This window comes from Cydia amplana, chromosome 3, assembly GCF_948474715.1.
Source record: "Cydia amplana chromosome 3, ilCydAmpl1.1, whole genome shotgun sequence".
In the NCBI taxonomy this organism is placed as follows: Eukaryota; Metazoa; Arthropoda; class Insecta; order Lepidoptera; family Tortricidae; genus Cydia; species Cydia amplana.
In genome coordinates, this window is record NC_086071.1 from 1049930 (window position 1) to 1063547 (window position 13618).

Genomic DNA, 13618 nt, shown 5'->3' on the forward strand with positions numbered 1-13618 from the left:
ACGATAGATTACTAGCCTGTGAATATGACGTATAGAAATGAAACTGTCTGATAAAAATCGTACAAAATCTAGTTCTTTTGTTTTTGTTTTTAAGATTTTTATCAACGTCTTTATTTCTAATACAAACTTATGTAAAATAAAATGAGATATGTAAAATATAAAATTGCCTAAAGATTTTTATATGTTTATATGTTATACAAGAACGTAATAATCTATAAATAAAATAAAGATTACGTACCTAATATTTGCAATAGCAGAAACTGAACGCAAAGATTGTCATAACAATGTCATTGTAATGACAAAATATGATTTTCCAGTTTAGGTTTTCAAATGGATTATTTAATTTTACAGTCAGGGCATGGCAAAATCTTTATACACATTGCAGCAGCATCAAGATCATAGTCGATATCTGGATATCTTGAAAGAGGATTTTGAGAAAAAATTTGAACAGCGCCCCGATCTCAAAAAGTCGCGTGCGGATTTCGACACGATTAAAGCGATTGGTAACGGGGCTTACGGAGAAGTTTATTTAGTAAGAGATAAAAGTTCATTTTCATATCACGCCATGAAAGTCGTTGAGAAAAAAGTCGTGGTAGAGAGAAAACATGTCAAGCATTTATTAATCGAAAAGAAAATTCTTGAAAGTATAAAATTCCCTTTCTTGATTAATTTAGATTGCTCGTTCAAGGATAATATATATCTATATTTTATATTGCCCTTTATAGCAGGGGGAGAGCTGTTCTTTTACTTGCAGAAATATGGTAACTTCTGTGATGAGTTGTCTAAATTTTACGCGGCTCAAGTTGTACTGGCATTGGAATATTTACACCATTGCCATATCATTCACAGAGATATAAAACCAGAAAACATATTAGTCGCAGGAAATGGCTTCTTGAAGCTCGTTGACTATGGGTTTTGTAAAGTGATACAAAAGAAAACGTGGACATTATGCGGTACTCCAGAGTACTTGGCTCCGGAGGTGATACTATCAAAAGGCTACTCGTACCCAGTCGATTGGTGGGCTTTGGGTGTCTTAATATATGAGATGAATGCTGGATTCCCTCCATTTTTTGATACCGATCCAAGTAAACTATACGATAAGATACTTAATAATCAGTACAAATGCCCTGATATATTTAATGGAGACTGTAAGAACTTGGTAAAAAGTCTGCTTCAATTAGATCCCTCGAAACGATTAGGATCTCTTCAATCAGGAGTATTTGGTATAAAAAGTCACCGTTGGTTCCGCGACACTGAGTGGAGTAAGCTACTGCACCAGGAGTTGGAGCCGCCCTTTAAGCCCGTCACTTCGTCGCCTGGCGACACCTGCAATTTTCCTGACGTCCCAGAACATAAATTACTGTCGGGAGAAGAATGTTTATATGAAAAAGAATTTATGGACTTTTAAATTTGATAATATTCTATGTTAAATGCTTTCTAATGTAAAATATGTATCAATATTTTTAATATAATATACTTCAATAATTAATATCAATCAATGATTGTTCGTACCAATAAGTAATCATTTTGAGGAAATTCCGCTATAGACGTTTCTTAACGACGACTTAACGAGATTTCAAGTTGAGTCGAAAGATTAGTCCTTTAATTATTATAATATATTATGGACTTGACTGTATCTATAAAATATTATACCTATTCAAAACGAGTGAAAAAGTGCCGAAAAAACGCAATGATCTGAAATGTCATGAATACTGCCTACTGAAATCTGAAATAATGTGTTAATGTGTAATAGTTAGGATTATTTTATTTTGCACTTTCAACTTGGTAACATGAATTTCCAAGCTACGAGTACACACCGCTACCGCACACACCACATTTTGTATTTTGCCCGAATTCAATTCTTTTTTTGTTTCTTATTTCTCTTATTTGTTTATCTTATAATATGTGGTGCTTACGCGCATATTCGAATGCAGCAAAAATGCTTCGTGTAGGTTGCAATTTTTGGTTGCAATCGATTTTCGGTTGGCCGCCTTTACACCTGTAAGTTTTACTTACGTAAGTAGGGATAAAGCTATTTGTTAGAATGAGATAACGATATTCATCGCTCATTCTGTGGTATAGCTGTGTCCCTACTTACGTAAGTAAAACTTACAAGTGTAAATCCGGCTTAAAACGTCACTCAGGACCGTCATGGTTTGTCTTGCCAGCCAAGCGCAGACCGATTGATAAAAGAGCTGATGGCAGCTTCCTCACCATGTTCCTCATCATCATCATTAACTTAAAAGAGTTATTCTCTTGTCGGTGGAGTACCTTTCAGCATTCCCTATCGCGCCAGATTTGTTCCTCACTCAACGAATAAGTGCTGAGATTCAGCGAGGAAATGCTGCCAGTATCTTTGGCACTATGCCCCAGGGTATTTTTAGATATAGATTTTTAGTTTTTAATTCGTTTTAATTCTATACCTTCATATATAGTGTGTCAAAGTTCTGTTTGATTTCAAACATAGATAGAAAGAATCATACTATCTTTGTCTTACATTAGTACTAGCACCCAAAAGAAAAGGATGAGTATAGTTTTTTTGTTCCTATTTACTGACAAGATTTGGTTGACCCAGTATAAATATGGATTTGTAAACAACATATTCTTATCTCATTCATTAATATCAACAAAAAAAAAAACAAATAGGTATTGTATAGAGTGTGTCAAATTCTCTTTGATAGAGTCTGTGCGGAAAGAGAAGAGTCGTGGGATTTGAGGGCGCGCCAGTGCTATTTTATGGTTTTTGCTATGCTGACAACACTGGTCACGTGATTATAGTACGACACTAGAGGTCATGATACTTGAATCCCTTTTGTTCCGGTTTTTTGCCACGGCTTTCTAAACGGAGCCTTGTGGTTGTGTCGGCTCGTCAACTCAATCCTCTAATTTAGCGCAGGCACTAGTTTTCGTTTTAAAACACACTCTTGTTTTTATGTCTCTGATACTAAAAAGTGACAGTGCGATTGCCAAAACTGCTAAAACTAGTTAAGAATCTGCCCAATACAACTGTCATTTTAGTACCAAACAAGATAGAGTCTCATTTATGTACTGCCTAATCTGTGCAGTCCAACAGTTATTTTAATACAAAACCGGGTAGATCGGGTAGAAATTGGGCAATAGAACTGTAATTTTACTATCTGGGATATAAAAATAGAGCATAAGTAGGTAGGTAGGCCTTATTGGGGTATGTCCGGTTCTCTCATCTCACGATATTTTACTTCGCCGAAAAGTCACTGCTAAATATGAAATATAATTTCGTAACCACAAACTTTCGTAACTAACGGAACCTAGTAAACGAACTTACAAATAAAGAAATATTTTATTACAAAACGTTTTATTCTTTGTAATCGAAGTCTGAATTAAAATGTCACTTATGTTTGAGCTAGCTTCGGTCTTTTATTCGAGATACCGTAGGTACTTTTACTCAATCCTGAAAAAAAAATTACATATAAATATGCATAAAATGGCAAGTATCAAGACTATTTGCCAGTTATTTTAAAAATCATGAATGACCTGCATATTTATAAAAATGAATATATTTTCAATGAATATACTTACTGATTATGTACCGGAGACAAGTTACTTAGGCGGCTTATTAAATAGGTAATTATTGAATATTAAATACAACATCAATACCCGTGAATAGCGGAAACACGTTCCGCGAATTTTTGTAAGTCGATAGTCGGCTTTTAGCCGATTCTTCTCGCTGACAAAACCGAACAATGTTAAATATAATTTTCTTTGTGGCTTTATATACGGTTTTATCGTGTTTTGAAAATATTTTATACATAAAACTTGCGGTTTTTGTTAATAAAAATATACAATGACAGAAGTTTGTTTACTTTTTACAAGATAGGTGTCATAGGTTTGATTGCCATATAAAATTGAAAATGTTAGTTCCCGTTTCTGCCACGACTCTTCTCTTTCCGCACAGACTCTATTATATTTTTTCACCAAAGAGAACAATTATAATTTATAAATCATTGTTCAATCACTATAAATGTCACATTGACAAACATTATTGTTCATATGATATATTATCACACATTATTATTATTAGTTTATCTTTATCGTATCGTATCGTATTTGTGAATTTTATAGTTATACCTTTACCAAAACATGTCGATTGCTCTGGGTTCACGGTCTGGACCTCGTAAGAGCATGAATATTTATTCGCATTCGCAGCAACAGAACCACGCACGATACTTGGATGAATTAAAACAAGAGTTCAAGAAAATTTACGCAAATCCCCCCGTTTACACAAAAAGTATTGATGATTTTGATTTCATACAAAATGTAGGAACTGGCTCATATGGAACCGTGGTCTTGGTACGGGACAAAACGACGTTTCTGTATCATGCCATGAAGTCCATCGAGAAGGAAGTTGCAGTGAAGACGAAAGCCCTAAAGCAGTTGGTTCAAGAAAAGAAAATTTTACAAAGCTGCAAATTCATCTTCGTATTAACTTTGGACTTTTGTTGCAAGGATAATGTTTATGTTTATTTATTAGTGCCTTACGCAGAAGGTGGCGAATTATTCTCATTACTAAAGAAATTAGGGGTGTTATCAGAGCCTTTAGCTCAATTTTATAGTGCGCAAGTAGTATTGGCTTTGGAATACCTGCACCACTGCGACGTAATACACAGAGATGTTAAACCAGAGAATATCCTAATCACAAAGACGGGATACCTCAAGTTGGGAGATTTCGGTTTTTGTAGAATATTAAAGAACAGAGCTTGGACTTTATGTGGAACACCAGAATATTTAGCACCAGAAATTATAAAATCTAAAGGATATTCATACTCTGTTGATTGGTGGGCATTAGGGGTGCTTGTATTCGAGTTGAACGTTGGGTACCCTCCATTTTACAGTACAGACACGATGGTACTATATGAGAAAATACTGTCAGGGTCGTTCAAGGCTCCACCAACAATGACTCCTCAGTGCAAATTGCTAGTAAAGCAGTTACTAGAGGTAGATCCTAGTAAACGAATTGGGTTTCTAAAAGCGGGAGTATATGACATAAAGAGTCACGAGTGGTTCCAGGGGTTGGAATGGAACATGTTGCTGAACCAGCAACTGAAGCCGCCCTTTATTCCAATACTTAACGACGTTATCGACGGGTGCGACAACTTAATGGGCACCAAGCTAAAACATTCTCCCGTTAATCTGTTCGAAGAAGAATTTCAAGATTTCTAGCATATTTATGCTCGACTACAGCGTCAAAAAAAAGTTTTTTCGGCCGCCTTTATTGCAAAATAATATCAGTGATGTTTTTATAATTAATGCATTGGTTCGAAAAAATAACATATAGATATTCAAATATGTAAATGGATAAATACTTGTGTAAAATAACGGCATAAGTAGGTACTCTAGGGATAAGGTTTTAGCAACTACTGTCTAACTCTATTTTATACTAAGTCATTAAATGATACAGTTGATAGTAATTAATGTTTTCAAATATTTGATGATTTTGGCAATTCCAATTAAGTAAGTAATTAATTGATTTATTTTATAAAAAAACCATTTAACTCAATAGTACATTTAATCTTTATTCATCGATCGTAGCTTTGATGTAAGATGTAGGGTACAAGATAGTTAAATAATCATAATAAACTCGTATATTTGACGTATACAAAGTATTCATTTTGCATGATGTAGGTAAATTGTTCAAAAACGTTCCAAAAAATGTGTGTCTTTCCTGTAAACGTAAACAAAATAATAGTTAATATTTGGATACATTTTGCTAATGCTTTAATCTAAAGGGGTCCCACTGATTACCAGTCCGCCGGACGTTATCGGCCTGTCAGTTGTTCGGAACTGTCAACTTTTGCGTTTAACTGACAAGCCGATATCGTCCGGCGGACTGGCAATCAATGGGCCCCATAACAGATTTTAATGAGTAAAAGAGTTGAATATACAGGGTGACACCCAAGACGTAATACAAAATAAGTAATTCTGACTTAATTGAAGATCGAGAACACGATGCAATAACTCAGTTATTAAAGTGAATCAAAATTATTTTTAGTAATTTTCTAACAAAATAATTAATTAAAATCTCGAAGTGTGGACACACTGTCGTGTGGCACCTATTTGTCATGTTAACTAAATCTGACATTTAAAACATAAAACTACACTCATATGATGTACACTCGAAAGCAATGAAATTGGGTAACTTTTTATGGTGATTCTCATAGAAGGAGACCGTTTTTGTTGCTCTTGAGTGCAGTACCATTCTTTTGTACATTATGTCTAATAATGTAATAATTAGCGATAAGTAGGTACTTGTTTAAAAGGTTTTATTGCTAAATCAGACAAATCCAAAGTTTAGACGTATTTCAACAAATGTTCGAAGTGACCACTAACTTGCGCTTCACATTATTCTGCACGACGTCGAAGATTCCTCCTGACTGATTCTACCAAGTACAAACTGGTTGGCATTCAGAACTTCCTATCCAACGCTCGGGAAAAGTTTGGTCAAGGTAATTTCGTACCCGCAAAGAAAAATGTGCTGGAGCCCCATCTTGTTGAAAATACAGATTCTGTGGCTTCTGGGTGTCGGATAAAATACCTAAGCACCTGTGCTCGCACGCCTCCGAGTATCTTGGGCGTCGCCGTCTACGTTGGGCATGAACTGGGACTGTAAATTGCCCATGGTATCTCAGATTTTGTACGAGTATGTAGGAATTGATCAATTGCCGTGTTGGAATTGGGCACTCTGCACCGTTCGTTCCCGGGAATTCCCGGTTCTCGCCATACAAACTCAGTACCGGGAGCAATCCCTAGTCCGCACCGTACTCCGCGATGTAAAAAGTAGGTACATTTCTGCCATGACAACTCGCTGGTTTTTGTAAATGGATATGGAGGAGGCATTATTTATTTAATAACACGAGTTCGCTACAATGACAGGAGCTAACCAAAATTTGTTATGACAACTATGACAAGCGATGTCAATAATGTGTCAAATTGCATTTTATTCATAAATTATCGGTCGAGATAATCAAAACAGGTGAGTGTTTACTACGAAAGTGGTTACAAACTTTTTTCCATTTTAAGTAGGTAGGGTAACCATACTGAGCCTAAAAATTTGAAATACAATTAAATCAATGATGTTAATGTTAATGATTACTTTAACAACAGGAGACCTAGCAGGGGCTTATAACACCAGGAAAATGAGTTCGAAAAACATATTTTGTATTACGTCTTAAGTGTCACCCTGTAGATTATTAAGGCTTTAAGTTCCATTTATTACGTGAATATGTATGATGTCCACAGGAAAGATGTTAATACTCATAATTGTATAAAAATATTGACTCAAATAAGTAAAGCTGGACAATTCGTTGTTTTTAAAGTAGTTGGCAAATCCGAAATAACACAAATAAGTACCCGTTATATGTAAACCTGTAAGACATTTAACCTCCTGAGAGTGCTGAGACCCTCGTACCTAATATACTTATTCTGAACTTTTATGGAATAACTTAGAGCCCGTTCCGACTTGTCGGATGTCGGATCCGGATTTTAATCGGATGTCCCAGTGGCAGAATATTTTGTATGAATTTATATTCACAGTTGCCCGGCACAGATTTGTCTGCGACCGGGACCTCCAATTAAAATCCGGACCCGACATCCGACAAGTGGGAACAACGCTTAAGGGTTCCAAATTCATAAACAAAACAATTGTTTTTGGGTCTCAGGAGGTTTAAACAGGACAACAGTAATATACTCGTATTCGTGTAGGTACTTATAGGGAAACTAATATTGATATGAGTTGATGTTTTACCCAACCCTGTTATTGCAGGTGTTCCAAGCATTAGAGCGTCCCGCAGAGATAGCCAAGCTGGAGTCTCACAGAATGTGGGTCGATCAGGCGCGAGACGCGCTCATACAGTTCGTGTCAGACCCTGGGAGAAATGGGACGGAAATAAGTTTTCAGCTAGCACTTTACGAAAGAGTAAGTACCTATTCTAACTCCTGTAGTTGTAGTAGTCGAATTGAATTAATGTATTCATGGGCCATAAATACTCACTGTCGGATTATACAGTCCAGTCGGTAAAAGTAATTAATTAATTTGGTTTTTACTTTATTTTGTGTGAGCTTGCATTTGCGTGTGGTTGTGGCACTCACTACTGGCTTAAGTGGGCAATATCAATATGTTACCGATATACAAAATGATTCAATTGTTTATATGTAAATACTTTCCGGTAAGGTTAGCAAATATAATTGCCTAGTATTTGACATACAACCATAGTCCACAATTTTCACAAAGTCAATTTTTAATGAAAGTTGAATAATTAGGTATAAAATATCTAGTTTTAACCCTCGACGCAAAAAGAGGGGTGTTATTAATAATACTATTAATCACACTTATTATGTATATGTTTGACGCCAATACAATGTCTGTCTGTCTGTCTGTGGCATAGTAGCTCTCCAACGGTTGGGCCGATTTCGATGCGATTTTCTGTACGTAAAAGCGAGTTTTCTTGTAGTGGTTCTTAGTTATGATTAATAAAAATCAATCTAGCAATTTAAACAGCAACAGCTCTTTTCCAAAATAATAAGGCATTTTTGGAATTAAAATTGTTTTTGTTGGCATATAGCGTAGGGTGTTTTTTTATTATTATTTAATAGTTATAACTTATAACTAAAATACATGAGGATATAAAGTTCGGATGTAAAATTTAATCATTGTATTATTCTTAAAACGTGTAGGTATAATTGTAGTAGGTACTAAAGATAAATTGATTTGTTTACACCGTTTAAAATTTATTTCGGAGCTAGGTCTGCTAAATTATAAACAGCTCCTTTTAATAGTGAGACAGAGAGAATATGTTTTTTGTGCATTTTATAAGTAAATGCCACGTAAATAAATGCATAAGTAAGTAAAGTCAAAACAATTTTAGGTTCTAGAAAAAGCAGCTTCAAATGGTTTGAAAATAGATAAAGAGAATAATTTCCCAGCCGCCGAGGAGAAGTGGAGTATTCTGCAGGCCGTGTTCTTCTCGTCCACCGTGCTCACCACTATAGGTGTGTACGAACATGTAAGCATACTGGCAAGCTCTCAAGTATACACTCTGGCAAACCCACTTTGTCAGTAGAAAAAGGCGCGAAATTAAAGTTTTCTATGGAAGGACAACCCTTCGCAAATTTTTTTTTTTTAAATGTGCCGCAAGTTTCTGCTGACGGAAATGGCTTGCCAAACTATAGGTATGTGACTAATTTGTATGAATGTAATACATTTTCATTAGGTATTATGAATTGAATTGAATGTTTCTTTATTTAGGCAATAGACCCATTACACTAAATAGGTCCGAAAATATTTTTTATAGGGTACGGCAATATAGTTCCTGTGACATTTTGGGGACGATTATTCTGCATATTTTATGCACTTATTGGAATACCCCTGACATTGACGGTTATCGCAGACTTGGGCAGAGTATTTGCTACCGTTGTTTCTGTTATTGCCAAGCAGTTGCCTGCCATGCCAAGTAAGTTACAAATAATATTTTCCTTAATTTCACTTTCGATACCTACAAGCTTTTATCGCTGTCTGTGACACTTTTTTTTCAACAGTCACCACTTCAAGATGATTTTAAAAACTCAATTTATCGAGAGTGTGTTGTTTTACCACTTAGGGGAGAAGTGACATGAAGGATACAGGTTTTCAAAGAGCCACTTGCTTTTTTTTTGGGTAGTTTCAGAGCGAATATTGTATGAGTCCATTATTTATTTATTTATCGTATGGCAATTACACACTTATTACATTTACATTTATTTAATCAAAATTTAAAATGTATTTTCAAAGTCAAATATTTGTGGGTGACAAACTTAAATTAAAGGCTTGTTCAATCTTCGTTTCGATACTACCGAAATAATGCAAGTGGCTCTTTCAAAACCTGGCTATTTCGTGCTTTTTCTCCGCCTCTTTCGTCTCTAGAGTGCGGAAAGAGAAGAGTCGTGGAATGTATTGGGCCCCATACCTACATCCCACGACTCTTATCTTTCCGAACAGACTCTTATCACGGGCATAGACATCATCATAATATTAGATTGTGAGGAGTGATTCTAAATTTAGTCTCCGAGATTTGGCTCACACAATGTTAACTATACGGCAAGTTGAATAAAAGCTTGTAAAATGTTTTACAAAGCACCATGTTAAATACATATTGTCCTTGCTTCTCAGGATGCTGCAATAAAGTATCTGAAGCCAACACAGCAAGCCAGAGATCGCTGTATGCTTTCTGGGCGGTGGGCTTTTTGTTCGTATACTTGTCGGCGGGAGCTGGCCTCTTCAAGATGTGGGAAGACGACTGGACTTTCTACGACGGCTTTTACTTCTGCTTTATAACAATGACCACGATCGGCTTCGGTGATCTTGTACCAAGTAAGGCCTCATCGATCATAACTTGCCTACAATTGTAGTCTACAAGGAAAATCTTAAAACATTGCTCAGTCAACCTAAAATATGTAGGTACTTAACACCTGACTAACTCCAAATAGCTCAAATATTTTGTAATGCAATAAAATAATAACTTAGTTTTTTGTACCGGAAGTTTATATGCAACTAGCGATTGTTTTTAACGCGTTTAGTAATTAAAAAACTAGATCATCTCGTATACTATTAATCATATATTTTATTGAATTGTGAACCAGGAAAAGCCGGCGTGAAAAGCATTACACTGTAAGATCGTTTTCCAAAATAAGACAGATGCGTTCATATGCCACAACACGTGCGATTAATCGGTGAGCTTTTTTAAGCCTACGTCAGCTCATTTGAACTGGCACGATTCTCACGATTTCAGACAAGCCGAAGTACATGTTGCTGTGTACGCTGTACATCTTGATCGGGCTGGCGCTGACGTCGACTATCATCGAGCTGGTGCGGCGGCAGTACGCGCGCTCCTGGCAGCAGCTGCGCGCGCTGTCCGGCCCGCTGGCGGACACGCTCCGCAGGCTCGGCGACGCTGGCCGGGGAGTTGATGTGTCGGCGCTGCAGAAGGTGCTCACGGTGGTAAGTTTTAATATTTTGCTCCTGGCTTCTTGAGTTTTAGTTTAAAACTTTTGTAGGTAACATTTTTTTAAATACCTAGTCTAGATGTTGTCATAAAAACTTGTGTTTTTATTAATCGATCGATCAGGTTTGTTTTGAGGATGAAATTTCTATACGGGACCCATTGCAATAATACAAAAACATAGTCAACAGAAAGAATATTTAATCAAAGTCCATTGTATTTTTTCTGTGCAACAAAATATTTTTTATCTTATCTTATCTTAAAAGTCCGACAATCGTACTGTACCTACCTACCTAAATACTCGCTGAGAAGTCGTCTTGAAGTAAGGAAAACAAGAAAATTACGATTTTGACGGTGAAATATTGAGTTTAATATTTGCTTTACTTACAATATATCAATTTAATAAAATGTAAGCAATCGAATGGTACCATTTTTGTTCCCTTTTTGGAATTAAAAAAAATTTAAAGTTTATCTTGTATATTTAATCATTTCCATAATATATATATTTTTAGTGTTCAATTTACTGTGACAAATTTCTCATTTTTTAAGTATTTAACTACATTTTGTTATGAGATTCTACATGTCTACCAAGAGTTCTGTGCTTACAGATAATAATAAAAATAATACTCTTACGTAAAATTAATAATATACTTATGTAAAAAATTAAAATAATTATGAATAGAATGTTAACATGAATCTGGTTTTGTGATAATAATTATAAATAGAATGTTAACATGAAACATGTGTCATCAATCATCATCTCTATTTTATACTCAGTGTTAATTACTTATATCAATTAGGAATAACGAGTTCCCGATCTAATGAAACTTAGAATTATCTTTTTATTAAAACTACCTAAATCATATTGTACTACATTAGCTTGACGTTTTGAGGTTATCTAAGTATAAGTTCCTACATACATACTTAAAAAAAATACAAACCAAATAAAATAATGTTATGTATTTTCAAGCACTCGACTTTATTTAGATTTTAGGTACATTTGACATAGGTACATAATCCTAAAAAAGAAAATAAATTACATATATTCTCAGCGTATCCAGTTTAATTAAATACGCACATAAACCGAGCGATCTTATTTGTAAGGTTTTTAATCCAGTTAGTCGGGTTGGGCATTAATCTCAGCCAAACCCATGCTACTGAAAGTTAAAAAGTTAAATAAATGGATATGTTCCCTTGTTACTCACAACTTTTTTTTTTCAACAGAAGTCAGAAAATGGTACAGCTGTTAAGACAGCAGTAAGTACTATTATGTCGTCCGCTAATATAAACAATCCCAAACAATCTTATAATATTTACGCCAAGCTTTCAGCCTTTTATTTATAATAATAACTTATTATTATTATTAAGAAGCCGCATATTTTTATGCAGTAGCATATAAGTATTATGCAAAGTACATTAAGTGCATTATTGAGTTATGTTTTTTACTGAAGTAGACTCTGCAACATGATTCCAGTAAGTATAGCTGGATTATGGTTCACCTACAGAAAAATCTCAATGAATCTGGCTGCCTTTAATCGCTTTACATTTTACAATAATTATGCCTATTAAAAATGAAATTATATCAATTTTGCATAATTGCTGAAGTTACTATGACAGGTAGTTAGCGCTTATTAGACACCGCTTAGAATATCTAGTAGACTTGACAGTTAAATTTCCTGTTATCTTAATTTCAACCAGCCAAGATTAAAGAAAAACATTGTTTCAAATCAACTAAGTTATAAAAACGATCGCATAAAATTTAAAAGCACTTGTCGACCGACGCGTCGTCAGATCTGTTGGCAAACGCTTCCGTCAATAAACAGCTGTCTGGAGCTGTCGACTGATCTCCGCGCGTCCGGACCATCCAACGTGATCAATGGACCCGTCCGAACGAACACAGTGTTGCTGTAAACAATTGACATTATTGTATTATTATAGTACTGTCCCGGCTATAAATATGTATCTTAACTTTCACTTTATTACCATGGCATAAGGTACAACAGTGTATACATATGTGACGTTATCTATGAAAAGGGACCTTATTGTCGATGGCGCTTACGCCATTATTAACGATGCTCCGATATAAATACAATGCCGCGCGATGCTGTGCGGCGTAAGCGCTATCGACAATAAGGTCCGTTTTCATAGATAATGCCACATATTTGTGACTGTGTTAACCCACAAGTCAGATGTTTAAAGACAAGCGTTACTTATTTTACGTCACCCTAGGCCCGTAAGTGGGATTTTCTCCCGGCTACGCGAGGAGAAATCTCACTTCCTGAGCCTTCCTGTCCAAGGCAAGACGTTAGAAAAACCACGGGCGGTAATTCGTAAAGTCCCAGATCGCATATTTATGGCCCTCACCTTCGGTTCGGGCCACAAACACCTGCGATCTGGAGCATTCACGAATTCACCTCCCTAGCTATGTAATGTACTATTTATTTAGGACATTATCAAATTTCGAGTTAGTGACTGAGCTTTTATGTTTTGTCTGACTTAAGGCCGTGCATCGAAAAATAACAGGATCTTAGAAAGGTGGCAGTGGCTAGCCCCGGAAACAAACAGTAGTGATTTTCGGATATATGTTTCTTGACTATATGATAAGACAT

At 35.6% G+C, this 13618-nt stretch overlaps 3 protein-coding genes across 4 annotated transcripts in view; all 3 read left to right on the forward strand.

The window, feature by feature from the left end:
• LOC134662333 (TWiK family of potassium channels protein 7) overlaps positions 1–13618 on the forward strand; it is a 38723-nt gene that overhangs the window by 8611 nt on the left and 16494 nt on the right. For both annotated transcript variants that reach the window (XM_063518521.1, XM_063518522.1), the window contains exons 3-7: positions 7799–7951; positions 8901–9024; positions 9327–9485; positions 10181–10381; positions 10800–11008. In XM_063518521.1, the coding sequence (XP_063374591.1) occupies positions 7799–7951; positions 8901–9024; positions 9327–9485; positions 10181–10381; positions 10800–11008 (846 nt within the window). The remainder of the gene's footprint in view (positions 1–7798; positions 7952–8900; positions 9025–9326; positions 9486–10180; positions 10382–10799; positions 11009–13618) is intronic.
• On the forward strand, positions 241–1466 carry LOC134662336 (cAMP-dependent protein kinase catalytic subunit 1-like). Its single transcript, XM_063518526.1, has one exon. It carries the CDS (start codon positions 359–361, stop codon positions 1406–1408), a length of 1050 nt encoding a protein of 349 aa, XP_063374596.1. The 5' UTR covers positions 241–358; the 3' UTR covers positions 1409–1466.
• Positions 4111–5250, forward strand: LOC134662334 (cAMP-dependent protein kinase catalytic subunit gamma-like). Its single transcript, XM_063518524.1, has one exon. The coding sequence runs from the start codon at positions 4120–4122 to the stop codon at positions 5197–5199; it is 1080 nt and encodes a 359-aa protein (XP_063374594.1). The 5' UTR covers positions 4111–4119; the 3' UTR covers positions 5200–5250.